This window comes from Ixodes scapularis, unplaced genomic scaffold, assembly GCF_016920785.2.
Source record: "Ixodes scapularis isolate PalLabHiFi unplaced genomic scaffold, ASM1692078v2 PGA_scaffold1__304_contigs__length_218370807, whole genome shotgun sequence".
In the NCBI taxonomy this organism is placed as follows: domain Eukaryota; kingdom Metazoa; phylum Arthropoda; class Arachnida; order Ixodida; family Ixodidae; genus Ixodes; species Ixodes scapularis.
Window position 1 is genome coordinate 35894975 of NW_024609846.1, and position 18051 is coordinate 35913025.

The 18051-nt window shown below is 43.3% G+C and overlaps 1 protein-coding gene across 1 annotated transcript in view; it reads right to left on the bottom strand.

Moving 5' to 3' along the window:
• The window catches only part of LOC115316322 (cytochrome P450 3A41), a 45540-nt gene extending 28272 nt beyond the window's left edge, over positions 1-17268 (bottom strand). Inside the window, exons 1-7 of the mRNA XM_040216519.2 lie at positions 17172-17268; positions 15900-15996; positions 9114-9166; positions 8044-8140; positions 6338-6457; positions 1602-1690; positions 893-1038 (exon numbers count right to left, since the gene is read on the bottom strand). Coding sequence (XP_040072453.2) covers positions 893-1038; positions 1602-1690; positions 6338-6457; positions 8044-8140; positions 9114-9166; positions 15900-15996; positions 17172-17224 — 655 coding nt within the window. The 5' untranslated portion in view covers positions 17225-17268. The remainder of the gene's footprint in view (positions 1-892; positions 1039-1601; positions 1691-6337; positions 6458-8043; positions 8141-9113; positions 9167-15899; positions 15997-17171) is intronic.
• Between the last annotated feature and the right edge of the window lie 783 nt (positions 17269-18051).

An 18051-nucleotide genomic window follows, 5' to 3' on the forward strand; every position in this document is an offset into this window, starting at 1 on the left:
AATAATCGATTTCTTGTAATCAGTACCATACGAGTCTTCCGTGACGATACCGCCTGATAGGACCGCTCAATATGAAAGTCGGTAGTATTCCTACAACTCCGGCGTGCAGATTCGAGTTATTTCATTTTGGTTTTCTCACCCGGAAATGAGAGCAGTGCCTGGATTCTTTTCATTGTCAACACGAAATCAATAACCAAACAACATATTTCATGATAATCTTCTTTTTCTTTCTTTCTTTTTTTTTCGCTAGGTGCAGACGTTTATTGTCTGTCTCGCTTTACTAGGCTTGTGGGCATCAATGCATTGCCATCATAACGTTTACAAAATAACACTAGAGTGTAAAAACTTTAGTGCCTACCCATCTGGTCTTATTGGCCCTCTCCTTGCGCAAACGACATGGTTTTAAAATAATTATTTTCTACTTTCGTATAGCCAACTAAAGCATGCTCAGTAAAGATTTTCCTCGCGTACCTTTCTAGCCTTCAGAATATGAAGATATCCCCCTGTGACACTGAAAACGTGCGCGTGAGACCCAACTGCGCCTCTTCAAATAATAGAAACAAGCTGCGTTAATGAGGAGCCAGTTATTCTAAACAGCCGTATCGGTTCTAGATTAATGCTGAAACATTTTTTTTTCTTCTCATAGACGCAAATATCAACGTTCTAATGAAAGGCATATTGAATATTTTATTAAGTCACTTCGGCACTTAAAGGGGTCGAGAAATAAGCTTTTGAACACAGTTGTTTACTTTTATTTTCTTCGTGACCGGACAATGTGTTTAAAGTAAAAGAGGCTCTTGGAGCAGAAGACGCTCTCAACTCGTCCATCTGTTATTTTATATTAATATTGACGATCGTCGGGCGGCATATATAAGATTTAAATACAACTCACACAACAAGATCATCTTCCATCCACCCAGGTCTCGAAAAAATCCCTTGCAGCATTGTACCAAGGGATGGTCGAGATTTTCGTGGGTGTTCAAGTCTAGAGAGTAGACGAGGGCTGCCGTTGTATCCATGGCGCATGACTCGAACATCCTGCAAGCGAAATATATCAAGTTATTTAAGAAGATATCGAGACCGATTTATCCAGATCACGTAAATATTTTCTTTTGCAACTTGTCAAACAATTATGATTACATTGAAGTATAGGCGTTCTTGTTCTGTAGATTATCAGGCATTGTAAGTCGCTGTTTCACGGTATGTTCGCCGCAGTCTAGGAGTTCTTTAACGCACTGCAGTTATCGACCCACAAAAAAGAAGGTATAGAACATACCAACGCGTTCATTACAAGTTTTTTTTTTTTTTTTTTTTGCGTTATCTGGTTATGCGGAATCCGTGAACGTTTAAAGGAATCCCTTATGTCCCTACGAAAAATAGTTACTGCTTTCTGCTCACACTTTATTGCATACAAAGTTTTATTTTAAATAATATTAAACATGTTCACAAAGAACTGGGCGAGAAGCGACTAGCTTCTCTTACACAAAGCAAAACTTGAAGGCACCAGTCTACAAAAGGACTCGTCCGGTCAATATGATAAACATGTAATTTATATATTTGAATATTTTAACGTGCCATATCGACGTCGGCCAGAGACTTACTCGGAAACTTCAACAGCCCCTGTCTTTTCTCCTTCCAGCAGCAGTCGTTTGCAGAATTCGTCGGACGTAGTGATAAGTTTTGGAATCATCTACGAAAACACAAGGACAAATTTAAATTTAAGAAAATACAGCTCCCTATAAAATAAGATCTATTTATATCGGTTGAACAGACCATCTATTATGCTCAATTTCACATTAATTTCCAGAGCAACCGCCCAAGTTTCTTTGCCGCTGCTTCTTCCCAAGATGTTCAGCAACCGTCGCTATAACGGTATAGGACCAATGTGGGCTAAAAGGACATGGTCACGGCAATCGCTGTCGTTTTGCGTTTCCAGTCACCGGCTAAACCGCGGAGGTAGGAAGCTTCGGAAGGCGACATGACGCCACCAAAGGTGAAGTCAGAAGTGTGGAGGAAGACGGCCCCAACGACGACCACAGCTGTTTTCGGTCACCCCTCGTGTGCTCCCGTGAAGAACCAAAAATAGCTGTAATCATAGTTGGAGGCGTGTTTCTCGACGCTTATGGCTTCACCTCTGGTTACGTCATATCACCCCCAGAAGCTGCCTACCTCTAAAACGATCACGCGCAATGAATGAGATCTTGCGCTTTCTTTTGTGCGTGATATGCCAGATATGATTTGACTGAAGCAGACTGTATGCAATAAGCAGTCCTAGGTATCGCTGGCTACATTGAATCGCAGTGGTATAAGTTTCAGCACACGTGATATTAACGAGGTAGTGACTATTTCGATGTCCACCGTCGAAACGATATGACTATTATTGTGACGTCTGTGACGCCACTTTCTAAAGACGCGAAAATATTATTTTCACGTCTCACACACTTTCAAATTACCTGCCGCCCTATTTTTACATCTCCCGTCAAACTTGCCACTGCAAACAAGTGGGGAAGGTTTGCAGTTTCGAACTGGAAGGTATTTGAAAGTGGCGATCAAATCGCTTTCACCTTGCTTGCAGTCGGCGTCGCGCATTTTTCGGACAACAAATGCCACGTAATCGACTGCAGCTTTTGTAACCATATATCCGAGAAAACTTAAAAATATAATTCGCATAACATTCACTTGGTGTGCTAAACGTCACCGAATGTGGGATTTATTGCACGTTATTGATAATAGACAAAAGGAGTTGTGAATCTCTCCAAAATTCGGGTCATAAAAATTGCAGTCGATTGCAAAACCTTTGGTGTCTGAAAATGCGCGTTAAACCACGACACAGTTTTGCTCGGTGCGTCGGAAGCTTTGTTGTTCGTTCGTGCCGGTCATAAAACATCAAGGGGGCAATCTAAATGTTTTCAACACTATATTCAACGTCTCAATCGCTTAGTCAACACGAAAAAAATAAATAAAACAATCTAAGCGAAACGACAGACTCACAAACCAGTTGCAAAGTTCCCAACCATTAATCGAAGACGCCCTCGCACGGCATAGTGGAGGCCATGGATGTACAAGATTTATTAAAAACTCTCAGTGGTACTCGTAGTTTGCGCTCTTAAACTTGTTGCGTGAAGACAAAATATAGAGATGTCCAGCTCGTTTTTGTTGTGGGCTCGAAAGTCCAATTCAAGGCCCATAAACGCCCTTGTCTTTTAACGCGTTAAAGCGGGGACGGCGTCCTTGAAGCCGGAACGGGCTGCTTGCGCTACAAAGCGCTCGCTCGGGCAGCGCTCTGCAGTGGCACGCAAGGGAACAGAGCCTGGTTCAACTTTCGAAAGCGTTGCGTTCCGGTAGACCAATTAGAAGCCGAGAAAAGGAAAGGAGGGTCACGTACTCGCCCTCGGTCATCAACGTCCACGACGCGTGTCCGGGTCCCCTTTCAGAGGCCTTGCTTTTTCTTGTTTGGGCGCGGTGGGGACACCAAGCAGCAAGTTTTTCCAAGGCTGCGACAGTTCAAGCTAGTTCTAAGTCACTGAAGCCTGCAGGAAGATCATCCTAATATCGGGCACCTCGACGCCGTCGCCGTATTGCCGCCCTGTTGCCGTGGATCTAGCCTACTATTGGTGAGCTGCGAGCGGCCAAATCGCGTTCTTACTGGCTCCTGACTGTGGTCGACTGCGTGTCAACGCAACTGTGTGTACTACAAGCTTGGCTCAAAGGCTCTTCGCAAGGTTCTGCGTCCACCTGCCGCAAGTGAACGCATCTCACTCAAACGCAGACGTGTGTGTTTCTCTGTGTAGGCGGTGAGAATGCCCACTGAAAAGACTTTCGAGAGCGCAGAGTCGCAGCCGGGTGATATTGTCACGAATAAAAATAGAAGATGAATTTGAAGCGGAAAATATTCTTTAGGAAGGCGAACTCATGCCTGCAAACCAACACAGTAAGGTACCATCACCTTACGTCGGCGACGGAAAAGCGACTTCAGCCGGTGCAGTACAACCGTTAACCTATATTTTTTAGCGTACATCACGGCAGTAGTGACTACACGGACGCGTACCGGCACGAAACTCATCCAGACTGAAATGGGCAGGGGCAGTGGGGATCGAGCCCAGGAGGTTTCTAGCACAAGCTTTCGCTCCACGCTCCGAGCTGAGACGTGTTAGCCCACTCGGCCACTTTCTCCCCCCTGTGCGAACCAGCCCGTTACCGATACTTTTATACACCAACTGATGTTTACAAACAAACCGGAGCGCCCCTAGCGGACGCCACCGGCGCCGCGCATGAGCGATCGAGTGTGAGCAAGAAGCTCGCCATCGCCCATAAACAAACCATTGGAATGCGACGTTGTCGGCGTCGGTATGAGTCTTCCTGCCGTTTTTCGCGTTCGAATTGATTCTACGTCTTCCTGGCAATGCCAAGCTACTTGAGCGACCTCGCCGCAATTACCGAGGCTTGCTACACCGCAATACTTCGCGTGAATAATGTGACACGCAGCGATTCATTCTGCGTGGACGCCGCAGAATGTACGTTAAAGCATGATTCGCATGATGAGATTTCGCTCGCAATTTTCAGTCGCGACGTCGCTCGGGCTGTAAAACCGCGAACCGTAGCTGAGTTGGTCCACGTCGGTACCGAAAATCGTAAGCAGAATCGGACCAAGTGAATCAGGCATAACAAGTCGGCGATGGCCACTGGTAACAATGATCAACGTCTCCTTGTATCTACTGTTTACATCGAGCCTGCTTACCAACCTTCAAACCTAAGTCTTTTGAGGCCTGCACTTACTTCTTATCGCAGTTACCGGGCCATAATTTGGTCTGCGGGCCGGTGTCGTCTAAAAGAGCAGACGACAAGCACAAGCGGTTGAAAGAACAGACGACAGTTCGAACGATCAGGTGGTCGTTCGAACTTGAAGACGCACTCAACGTAGTCCGCAGGTGGTCCGTACAACTTGACGGTTTTCTGGTGGCGTTCATGTTGGAACAAAACAAATAAATCCGATGACCACAAGTACCCGTGAATTGAACCTAGATCAGGGCCGAGTACGGTTCAAGCGAGGTTAGAAACCCTTTTACCCGCGCCTCGCACGCAACTATATCCTTGTCATGGCCGAAAAAAATCGTTCGACTGTCAAGCAGAAAGGCACACACTCTCGCTGAATGAAACATTTACAGTTTCAAGTAGGGCCGAAGCTTGCTTTAGACCTGCCACACAGCGACACGTAACTTCGCCAACACAACAACACCGACGACATCGTCTACAGGACGAATTAGAACGAAACGGAAACAGCTGCATAAAACTGTGACGGCTAAGAAGTCATAAAAACAAAGTTGTTTCCACGGTAGACGTAATAATATTTTTATGACTATTTTGATGTTTTATGGAAGTCACCTCATAGACATCGAAATAATTTCGAAGTTATTTTGACGTGGGCAGCGAAGTAGTCTCCGCTCTTAACAAAGTCCTTCGAATCACTTTTTATTGACCTAAATATGTTTAAGGTATTTCTCTGCGTCTTGATACTTTCCTCGTGGTTCTTAACGGCTACTGTCGCAATCGTATTGTTTTTCGAACAAGAATTGGTTGGCCAGAACCCTCAATTTATTAAAATGATCGGAGGCTTTTTTTTTTCCTTAATTATTCGTCAATTTATTCAGGGTATACAGTAATGTCTCGTTAATATGGACCCCGTTAATATGGATACCCCAGTCTATAGGCTCCATTTGTGGCGACAAACTGGGAAAATATATGCACTTTTGTCTTGTCATTATGGACATCTTCACACTATGAACGATTCTAGTGGAAACAGATGGTGTCCATATCAACGAGGTATCACTGTATATCGGTTCATTCCATATCTTCCATATCTTCTTAAAAAGCTGCTCATTATAGCCTCTAGTTTTATTTTATTTTATATAAAAGGCGTCTGAAGCCTGAGTTACACAATGCCATTTTACTTGCGATTTCGCAGTTGCGACATCTCTCCGTGTGGCACAAACAAAAAAAAAAAAAAGAGCAGTGGAAGTTGCGGTGCTTAACCGAACTTGCGAAATCGCAACTAAAATCAAACCATGTGAATCGGGCTTTAAAACAAACAATTCAAGCGCTAAGTCGTAGCTGTTCTAACCGTCATAAGCTCGAGATCCCCGAATAAATTATCGATTTCGACGAAACTGGTAGACACAAAGAAACCTACCGTAGAACTCAATGCAACTAACGTTCTAACGTTGCAAACAGTGCGTACCCCTTGTTACGCTTCGTTTTTTTTTTTTTTTTTTTTTTTTTTTTTTTTATGGCAGTAAGTAAATACGTTAGGAACAGAAGGGGGCTCAAACTGGTTACTGACTGCTTTCAGTCGGCTGGTTGTAAATGCCGGGGACATCACAGTTCTTGAAGCTTTCCACTCTTCTTCCGGTGAGTTTAACATCATCTTGTCCCACAAGGGGTTTCCCGTGACATTGGATACCTGAAACGAACAGTAAGAGTCCGCAAAATCAGAAAAATGCATCACCCTTGACAAACGCTTTTCTTCTTTTTTGTATCTTCGCGTGTTTTTTTTTTTTGTTTTACGTATTTTATGTTTACGCTTTTTGTGGAAGAGTTGTAATTCTATCTCTCTAACGAGCGTGCCTTGTAAAATCATGGAACACGTCATTTTTTCTCAAGTCATGCATTTTCTGGACTCGATCGACTTCTTCCATCCTTCGCAGCACGGCTTTCGTAAAGGATTCTCCTGCGAAACTCAGTTAGCCCTCTTTCTTCATGATCTGCACATTAACCTCGACTCTAACATACAAACTGACGCCATATTTTTAGATTTTTCAAAAGCATTTGACAAAGTATCTCATCAGCGCTTGCTACTAAAACTTGCTCAGTTGAACTTGGACCATAATATCTTACGATGGATCAAAGAATTTCTTAACAACCGCTCCCAATCTGTCCTAGTTAACAACCAGTCTTCTAATCTCATCCCAGTCACATCGGGCGTCCCCCAAGGGTCTGTTCTTGGTCCGCTTTTATTTTTAATATATATTAATGATTTACCGCAACATTTATCCTGTAATATTCGCATGTTTGCAGATGACTGCGTCATCTACCATTCCATCACTAACGTATCGGACCAATCTGCTCTCCAAAACGACCTTAACCGCGTGCTGCAATGGTGCGACCGTTGGTTAATGTCACTTAACTCTACTAAATGTAAAGTTATGTCCTTTCACCGCCGCCGCAATCCCCTTTTCTTTCCCTATACCATCACTACCACCCCCGTAGAATTAACCGAATCATATAAATACCTTGGTGTCACCCTTTGCAGCGATTTATCTTGGCGTACGCATATTACTAACATTACCTCATCTGCTAACAAAACCCTGGGATTCCTAAAACGTCAACTACGCCACGCCCCTCAGGAAGTAAGACTACTCGCCTACAAATCACTAATAAGATCAAAGCTTGAATATGCATCTGCCGTCTGGGACCCTCACCAAGTATACCTCATCAACGCAATCGAAGCAGTCCAAAATCGCGCAACTAGATTCATTCATTCTTCATACTCGTACCATACCAGCGTATCACCCTTGAAAGCTGAATCAGGTTTACTTAGTCTCGCTTGTCGTCGCCGCATCGCTACCCTCTGTTTGTTTCACAAGTTATTCAATTCCCCCCTCTGTATCTCACCTTACATCGTACCTCCCACACGCATATCTCACCGCACCAGTCATCCTCTCCAGGTTGCTCGCCCACGCGCTCGCACTGTCACTTTTTCTGCGTCATTCTTCCCCCGAGCAGCTCCAGACTGGAACGGCCTTCCCCACCACATTGCTGCCATCACCTGCCCATCAATCTTCTTCGAAAATGTTACCAATCATCTCTCATCCTGAAGACCAGCGCCTATGTTTGATTATTTTTGTAACCCCACCCCTTATGTAATACCCCCTAAAAGGGGGTCTTTAAGGTAATAAAATGAAATGAAATGAAATGAAATTGTAATTCAACTTCACGTGAAACTGGTACTAAGAATAGTCTAAAGAAAATATAGGTGGCAGTTCTTACTATTCTTTCCGAGAAGGATTTGAAATCCTTCACGTAGATGTCTCGCAGGAGCAGTGGATCCCCAACTACGAGTGTGGGCACAAACCCTTCGTAGGAGCTGCAAATAAAAAGGACTTAATTTACTTATGATAACTGACCTTCCGAGCTTAACAAATTCTTTTAAATACTGGTTATTTGAATGTACGGTTTATACAATTTCCTCTTTAATCATATTTATGTCCTGTTAACATCTAAAAATTCATGTTCAAATGAGAACGGTCCAAATCGAGACATAGCGACTTAACCATAATTTTGGAATGTTAAATAAATGTCTCGCCATCCAGCGTTCTGCGAAAATTACATAAATTATTTTTTTTGATTATGTAAAGCGTTTTAAAAAATTAAAATTCTAAAGCGTACCCATTTAAGAACGTGGTTGTGGATAGATCAGCGAAGATATAACAGAAAGAACATATTACTTTTTTACATAGAATGTATCATTCTATGTAAAATGCCATTGTTCAATCTTTTAGGGCGAGTAACGTATATTTATATGTAAAACAAAGTAAACGTCTTATTCCGTAAAACAAAAGTGGGCTTTAATTGGTTTTCCAAAAAAGCGCGATTCACACAGTTTTTTTTTTTTTTTAATTGGTGTCCTCCGTCGTTTAAATAATATAGCATGAATTGTATACATCTGGATTCGGTACAAAATTTAAAAAAAACACCGAACACACACAGACAAACACACACACATTTTATGTGCCTTTTATCGTTTGTGTCAAAAATCAACCCTTAAAAAGTTGGAAAGTATTTATGCCGGAACACACAATTTAGGTGGAGGTACACCCGCCACGTTCCGCTCCAGGCCCCACCTATTCGTACTGGATTGGCTTGGCTGCTCGGCCGATCACCTAATGCAAGCCTAATGCCTTTGTGTCACGACTTTCAGTTAGGATTGCCTCATGTCTGACACCTGCTGCCCGTACATCTATATAACTATTTTTGATTATCGAGTTCAGGTCGTGCCGGCCTTTATTATGAATTTCGACTTCTTTAGTTTGTTCGGAAAGTAAGATTGTAGAACAAACCCATAAAAACGGCCCCGCCGGCGATAGTTTGTCAGGATTACCTCAGGCAAGGGCTGTAACAAACCAAAAATTATTAGAAAGAAAATATATCACATTTTACCCAGATAACCCGACCTTCTTATTTTCGACAGGCACACATTTGTAAGTGCAGAATGGTTTATGGTGGAGAATAATTAGTTATAATAAACCAACATTGATGTCGTTTTGGCCACTCAAATTGAGAATTGTAGCTTGTTCCTCGGACTTAAAGGGGCCCTGGAACAACTTTTTGACTGATTTTTAATTTGCACCGAACCTGAGCGCACTGAACGTAGTAAATTAAAGAAACGTTTCTTTTCTCAAATTTCGCTTTATTTTAAGTTATCGGCTAATTAGAATTACAAAAACAAGCAAAAAATAACCTCCTTCATGACGTCGTAGGTCCTGGCTTGAGTGGCCGTCAATTAGAGGAGGAGTAGTGAACTCATCGCGCGCTCACGGCTGCCAAACTCCGGTTCGACGGCTCGAGAGGGCGCCACAAAAGCACGTGTTGGATAGGCGGGCGGCCAGGGCGGCTCCCATTGCATTTGCTGCGCGATTAAACACAAATTCTGCATAACACTTCGTTGGCCAGAAACGACAGCAAACACGGGGGAAAGATCAGTTCAGAACGGGAGCCACTTCGCGCTACCGTACCGCCAAATGGCCGAATCGCCAGCCAAGCCCGCGCCGAAAGACTTGGGAACGCACGGAACCGGTGGGATCCTCAAGCCGGTATACGACCGCAGCGCCGCCATGTACATCCGGGACCTTTCTACGCTCGCCGTTCGTCGGAGCCTCATCCCATTATCCCTTTCTGGTATGACCTGTTTTTTCCGCCACTTGGTGGCGGGTTTGTCGACTGGTCCTTTCTTGTTTCCGTACTTTATGAACTGCATTTGTTTCTTTTCTGATCTAAAATACTAAACAAAAACTACTTTCATACATAATTGAAACGGTTCGCGACACTTATATTTTGTATCTCGACTAAAAAGAAAGCGTTTAGCGGCTTTGTCCAGTAGTAAGCCCCGGACCAAAGACGTCACATATTGCGCGCTTTCGGCAACGCGTGTCGCCCTCGTAGGTGGAGGAGGTTTCCGCGTCATCCGGTTAAAATATGACTCACTGATATTTAGTTACTCTCTCCGTGCCCGCTTGCTTGCCCGAGCCCCAAGAGACGTGGAAACCGCAAAAAAGGTAGACGCTTAAATATGATTGCAGGGCCCCTTGAACAATCATCTTAAAGTTGAAAGGGCCGAGCCTAATAAAATAAATACGCTAATGATTCCACTAATTTTGAAATGTCACGAACACACCTCTATATTAAGGTTTCAATCTTGCACAGCTTGACCAACTTAAAGCTATATCTTGTTCCCTTAAAGTGAATTCCGGTAAACATATATGCACATTATCTTCTTTGAAAGTTGATTTCAAAGTACATGTCAATATCTAAATGAAAAATCATAAAGGATGCGATACGACAAGCTATCCCGTTTAATCATGGTGTCCTCTAAGACTTCCAAGCTAGGGCTATAGAGACATTCCCAATACTGCCTATTCGTTTAAATGATTAGAATTTTGAATGCAGAGCTTATAAGTCACTCTATGCGGCTTATTTTGAAGTTCAATTAGTATTTTGCTGTATATCCATGCTAATGTTTTACGACTCAGAGACGTGCATTACTAGAAAGTAAATGTGGTAAGACAGACGCTTATCAGTGATTTTTGTTACAGCATCATCGTACAAAAGAGATGATGATATACAACCTAAAAATGTATGGCAAACTGCTGGGCAATTGTGTTGCATACGTGAAATGTTAGAGCATCACAAACGCTTAAAGATCCTCTGAGTTTCACGTATGTGTCACGATAGCGTAGCCATACATGTTCTCAGCAGATCGGTTACCGGCTCGTCTAGCTTGTTCAAGCAGACGCCTACGTTCATGGCGCCCTTCATGAGTTAGTGTAAACCGTACCATGTGTTCACTTGGCAGTGTTCCTAGGATGAGGCTATACTACCGCTAATCGGGCTGATAAACCTGGCGATCTTCCAGAGCATTTCATACTCTCGCGCTTTACTCCCTCAGTGCGAACAAGTTGTCGATATCGTCCTCGCCTACCTTTCTGGTCATGCGACGTCTTCCGTTAACCAACCGAAGTTGAGCTTCGCGGCCACGCTTTTCAGGCTTTACTTATCAGGATTTAAAAAATCCTGAGCAAATAGCCAAAGAACGCTTCACGCTAAAAGTTAAGAGGTAATTTATGCACCCACGGCAAATGGTAAGCAAATATGAAAACGAGGGCACGTAGCTTCAGCAGCTCATGGCGCTAACGAAACTCACAAAATATGATGCTTAGAAGTGTATGATCATTAAATACACTTAAGTTATAATTATTCGGGACATTTTCATATAGTGGAAAGAAATAGTGTTGGGGACCTGCTTATTTATCTGGTAGTAAAGAAAGCTTTTTCATGTGGAGATGTTAAAATATTTCTGGCCACCTCATATTAATATCGCGGAAAAACGCAGTCTAACCTAACCTCGTAGAATGTATTGAGATTTATATGTTTGCATGGAACAGGGCAGATATAAAGTAGCACTCACAGGCACACAAGAAGGAAACAGACCCGCAGGGCTGAATAACAACTCAGTGATATTACAGTGGTTTACAGGGGGTAGTGTAACGAACAAAACCGGAGAAACGGCACACCGTTGGAAGACGGCCGCAGGTGGCGCTGGCTCTTGCAGCACCGTCGTTCCGGCTATGGCTCCGGCTTGGCCGCTTGGCCAGCTTCGCTCCGGCCAGCTCCGGCCGATTCGCAGCTGTCGACTACACTGTCGTCTGCTAGTTCCACATTTTTATTCACCTTCAAACACAAGTCATGTCCTTGGAAGTTCACTGGAAACAAATAATTGCTTTTGAGGTATTTATATTAGTTACAGAGCATGTTAGGGTTCCTCTATCTGCCAGCCGATCGAGGCACCCTAACGGAGCTGCAGATTGAAGCGCCACCTCCATCGTCTTCCAAGGAGGGGCCGTTCCCAATGCATGGTGGAGGCTGCGCGGAAACTACACTATCCCCTTTAAGCCACTGTAGTGATATATTTCTGCGTCCTCAAATCGTCATCTTCTTCTCCTTCGTCGCTAAAAAGAACATTTAAAATGTTTAAACACCAGAAACCGAATAGCCAATAAAAATTAATGCATAAATAAATAAGTAAATAGATGGCAACTAAAAATAAAATTAAAAATAAATTAGAATTATTTTATTTAAAAAATAAAATAATTATTTTCAAATTATTAGAATATAAATTTTATTAATTAAAAATTAAACTTACACATTTTTAAAAATAAAATAAAAATAAAAAATATAAATCAGAAAATTTTTGCCGCATAAAATCCTACAAAAGCGATATGACACTTCAAAGGTTGTGAAAGTGTTCCGCCATGTAGATGATTTTTGGTTGTCTTGGCCCTTGATCGAAACTACATATCAAGTACTGTATCTAATGTCCTCTCGATTTGTAAAAACTCTTTGGATCCATTGGACATAACCCATGAACTTCCGGCTGAAGAGTCTCTAAGGTTGTTAGACCTCAGACTGCTTTTTCTTTCTTATCACACTTGTTGGTCCTACGCTCCGAGGGGGAAAACGACATTCCTCCATTATCAATCGGCCCACTTTAAGTTAGTTAAGAGAGGCCTAGTTGACCTATGCCTTACAAATTCCATCAAAAAGTCATGCCCGCGTAATGTAAAAACTTGCTTCGACACGCAGATAGCTAGGCTACTATCAGGGGCGTACCCCATTCACTTATAAATATCCGTTCGAAAAAACTCGTTCAGAACATTAAAAATCCCGATTTAACCCAATGTAAGAAAAGGGGCCTAAACCAAATATCAGCGGTTGTGCCTTATATTCAGCATTTTTCTTATGGTCTTAAAAAGATAGGCAACGACGTAAACGCCAACGTAGTATTCTCTGCTCCACACAAGCTCTCTAGTTTATGTAAATATGTCAATTCATCCTCCGATAGAACCTTAGGTTGTATAAAGAAAGCATCACACCCGTTTTGTCCCGTGCTCTGAAGGGGTGCTTTATACAATTCCCCTCTTATGCGTTAGAATGGCAATCTGGGCTAGTTGGTTCATGATAACTTTCAGGGCACCGAAAATACACAAGGACAAGATACAAGAAAGGAGACGTGAACGAGGCGCACTCGCAAATAGCGTTTATGAAAAAACCACTCTCTTATATACTCATGGCAAACAATACAGTCATACTACACAGTCATACTACGTCCGGTGTAGCCCTCTTAAGGCTAGCCCACATGGTGCGCTTTTCTCCGCGTCTGCGTCGCGCCTTCGCCTGCGCTTTGACGTCACTTCCGGCGCCGGGACGAAACGCAGCGTTTTTTGGCGCATTCCGGCGTTTCTGGAGGAGCCAGATATTTTGCGTCCACGCGTCGCGTCTCGGGCTGCGTCCAGAAGGCAAACACCAATGAACGGCCGTGTTCACTAGTTGCAAGGAGCGTTTGAATTTTCTCCTCTGTTTTCGCCACTGTAGGACTGTAGTTTTCGCCACGGACCTCGCGACAAAGGCGATAATAATAATAATAATAATAATTTTTATTTGCACATATTGCGATACCCACTCGGCAGCGTGCGAGGCTAGGCAGAAAGGTTGAGACCTTTACGCAGGTGGGCCTGCTAGCACGCCGCCAAGAAGGGAAAGGGATACGGGAGAGGAAAATAATGAAAACACTCAAAACAGAAAGATACACATACAAAACGGGTAACAGCCATGTGCCATTCCAAGGCAGAGCGCACGTGCGCACGCACACACGCACACCCGCACGCGCGGAGTTTACAAAATTTGCACGCTCGCGGCCTTAAATAAAAACGGTTTTTAGGCCCCGCCAACACTAGCAGCAGGGCGAACATGGTAGTTACGTCCTTCCACCCGCGGATATCAGTTTACCATACCTTTTACACAAATCCAGGGAATCCTCCCTGCTCCGCGGGAGAGGCCGACGCTGCTTCAGCGGAACAGAGAGGACCTAGCGAAGTACAAAAGCGTCCTGCACTCTGGCAGGCCAAATGTAAAGAATACAGGGACACCGAGAGGCAAAGGTACAAATTAATACTACCGGCAACAACCGCAACAACGTAACCTCTGTAGCGGCCAGCGGCCAGCTGTGAATGTTTTGCATGGAGAATAGAAGGGTAGGAGAGGGCATGACGTCGGCCGCGTAGCCTCCACAAGCCATGCTCCCTTGACGCCTCGCCTCTTTCTCATTTTCCTCCTTACTCTCCTCACTTACCATGCCAACGTGACCACATCACGTGACCGTAGCTAGCCTTTGTCTTGCTATGGGGTACTAGAATACACCACAGTCTAGACTTCGATCTGATAAAACCTACCGGACGGAGCGCGCGCAAGCCTGCAAGGAGTCCTTTTACAATCAACCATCCATTTCACACGTGACATGTCACGCGCACCAATCGCCAGAGAGACCTGCGGTCACGCTGGGCACAAAATCGTTTAAACTTTTTATGACTAGGCTTCACCAATATTGCAACGTGCCCCCTCCTAGTACTTCTAACCTCCTTGATGTTTTGGCGCGGGCGATGGTGATAGCAATGGCGTATCGAAACGTGGATGAGGCGTCCGCACTAAAAAGGATGAAAAGTAGTGAAACTGAGCTTCATTGCAATTGCTGTAATAAAAATGCGTGCTTACTATTACTAAAATTAAATATTACGGCATGTAGCCATCATTTAACGCGCGATTTCTATTTTAAATTTGCTTATGTTTCTTAAGCGCGTCTGGCTACGTTGGACAGACGCTTCGGAAACGCAGGCGCGAAGCGCTGCCCGGCAGCGCGGCGTGTGGTTTGACTGGGCGCACGCGTCTGGCTTAGCGCGCGCGCCAAGCCGAGACGCGCGTCTAGACGCACTGAAAAACGCGCCATGTGGGCTAGCCTTTATGCGGTAAGCAATACGTCGGGCAAACCGAGAGGTGTCTGAATGACCGGTTAGGAGAACATCACTATAACATAAACAGAGCAATATCAGGTAACCTAGACCTCCATTGCCGAGACTGCCGGTGCACAGCGGACTTGAGTAACTCCGCTGTTATCCCCAGAAGTGGTACTTAGCTGACACGAGAAATTGTCGAAGCTCAAGAAATAGCAAGGTTGGACAAGCAATGCGTCAGTGTCCCATATCCTTAGCTTTATCAAAAGAAGAATTGAATTATCTCGAGATAACATTAAAGCACTAAGAGAGATGGGAATTTTTCGGTTAATTTTTATCATTTGTATTTTCGTATTTTCCATTTTTATTTTATTTTTATTTTCATTTTGTTTTTAAAATGTTTTAAGTCTATTTTTTTTATCTATGTTCTAATAATTTAAAACATGAATCATTTTTAATTTATTTTTTGATTTATTTTTAATTCTACTTTTAGTTATCATGTATTAATTTGTTTATTTATTTATTAATGCTTATTGCCTATTTGGTTTCTGGTGTTCAAAACGTTTAAATGTTCTCTTTAGCGGCGAAGGAGAAGAAGATGACGATTTGAGGGAGCAGAAATATATCACTGAGTTGTTTGTCAGCGTTGCGAATTTGTTTCCTTCTTGTGTGCCTGTGAGTTTGAATGTATATCCGCGCTGTTCCATCCATCCAAGTATGAATTACCAACTAGGCCAAGCATCCACATTATTATAATTTACAATGAACTTAAAAGTACACCTTTACCTTCGTGAAATTATCGTATACCAACTTCACGTAGTCGGTAAAAGACAGATATGGAATTCCTTTTCCATTCCAGAAACTATAGGTTCTTCTTATTACCCTGAAAAAAATAAGCATCACTAATGAGATGGCAAGCATAATTGCATTACAACCGTAGGCACCTAAAGCGGTGATGAATGATCTTAGTATTGAAACAGACACCGTAGAAAAAAAATGTACAGTCGCATTCAGAGTGAAAAATCACTGCTTCAACAAGAATTATATTTCACGAAGCTGCGAGAAGGAATCGCTCTCATTTCAGCACCTATATCATTATTTTTCATCGAGGAATAGGTGTCTAGGTGCAAGTAGCTCTGCAGGATTCAAGGCAATGCCCACGCAAAGTTAATGAGGTTTCAGGGGAAGTCATCCGAACACACCACCATGCATTTCACACGCCTTCTCCCAGTGTCACTGAAACCCATGGGCGTGACTTATTATCTTAACGTCCCTTGCTTCGCGATTCCTTTTTATGGAGTCCTTATCGGCTAATGTCGCAACCTGATCGGCTGTGAGGCGATAATAACATTCTCGGGAATCGCCGCCCCGTGCGTTCCTTGAGCCGACCGAGACTTTAGCGGGCTTAGAAAAACAAGGAAGTAAGGGGAAGAAAGATTAGTAGTCTTAGTTTTATTGTTTTGTGGGCCTTGACCGCGAAAAATATGAGAGTAGTAAAAGCCCATTATAAAAAGGAAACTAATAATTATGTAAAATAAAACCATGCGCCCACCCCCCAAACAAAAAAAAAAGAAAAACTATTGCTGATTTTTTTTTATTTTGGAGACGCGCCTGATAGCAGTAGGGTCAGATACGTCGCCAGTGTGTTTACTCGGTAAAGTAAAAATGACGCTTACTTTCGATATTCGTAGTGCTCGAAGCACATTTATTCTGACACAATTTGGAGTGAACATAATCTCCGGTCACTCGCCTGTGCACTCAAAAATAATGACATTTACCAGAAACATATTTTGCTTTATATGTCTTTTTCTTTCAGCAGCGCTGCTGACATAATTCAAGCTCTTGGTTGTGCGATAGGTTTACTTTCAATTTATTCCTGATACAGTTTCTTAACAGATAATGTTGTCAAAAATACGTTCCAAATAGCAGTGATGTTAACCGTGCTTCAAACGTTACTTTGGAGTCTCTTGCATAGTGAAAAAGTCTCTCAAAGTTACTGCGTGACACACTTTTTTATAGAAGCGAGAAGTGCAGGAAGAGTATAAGAAAGTAACTTACCATGCAAGTAGAAAAATCAGTAGAAACACCAAAGCCAACGTCGCTTGCAGCATGGTCGATTCGATGTCCGAACTAATGTATTTTTAACCCCTGACGCGCCACGACAAGGTGATTCAAGCGGCAGAGCTTGTCGCTATCATGGGCTCAACGAATAAAAGTCGAGTTCTGCGAGAACAAAGATAAAATTGGCTTTATTCCTATCTGCGCGGCGCACTTGTGTGTCCTTGGCGCACGCAGTAAGCAACTGTCAAAAGGCGTACACAGTCCCGAGCGTGGCAATACAGCTGGCATTCTGACGGCATGACGAAAACGCGAACAACGAACTGTAAGCCAAGAGGAATCGAGTAAACGTATTTTAAAAACTCGAATGTCCTTGACAAGAGAAACACCTGACGATACCGAGAGACTGACGAAAAATGATTAATCCCACACGTTTTTGCCTTGATAGCTGTAAAATGGGTTCCCTTACCAGATAGCGAGGTAGTGGATCTATGGTTGAAAGGCGGCAGGCCAAAAGACACCAAGACACATCTTTATCTACACCGGCCAGCAGCACTGTTCGTCTATGCGTCCGCGTCTCTAACCTGTGCGCAGAGGTGCCTGCGATTTTTACCCCCGGCCGAGTAGCCCTGTCGGGTGCTACATAGTGAAGAAAAGGATGGTACTAAGGAAGTGCGCCTCGCGTGCAAAACACCACACCAATTCCGCCTCATTTACTTGTCTGATCTCAACTCCTCAACATGTGCTTAATGTAAGAGTTTATGTACAAGCGAGATCGTGCACTGTCATGCAGAACAAAAACACACCAAGACAAAGGAAAAGACAGACACAGACACAAGCCTATTTTTACGAGAGCTTTTATACAAAGAAACACCCCACA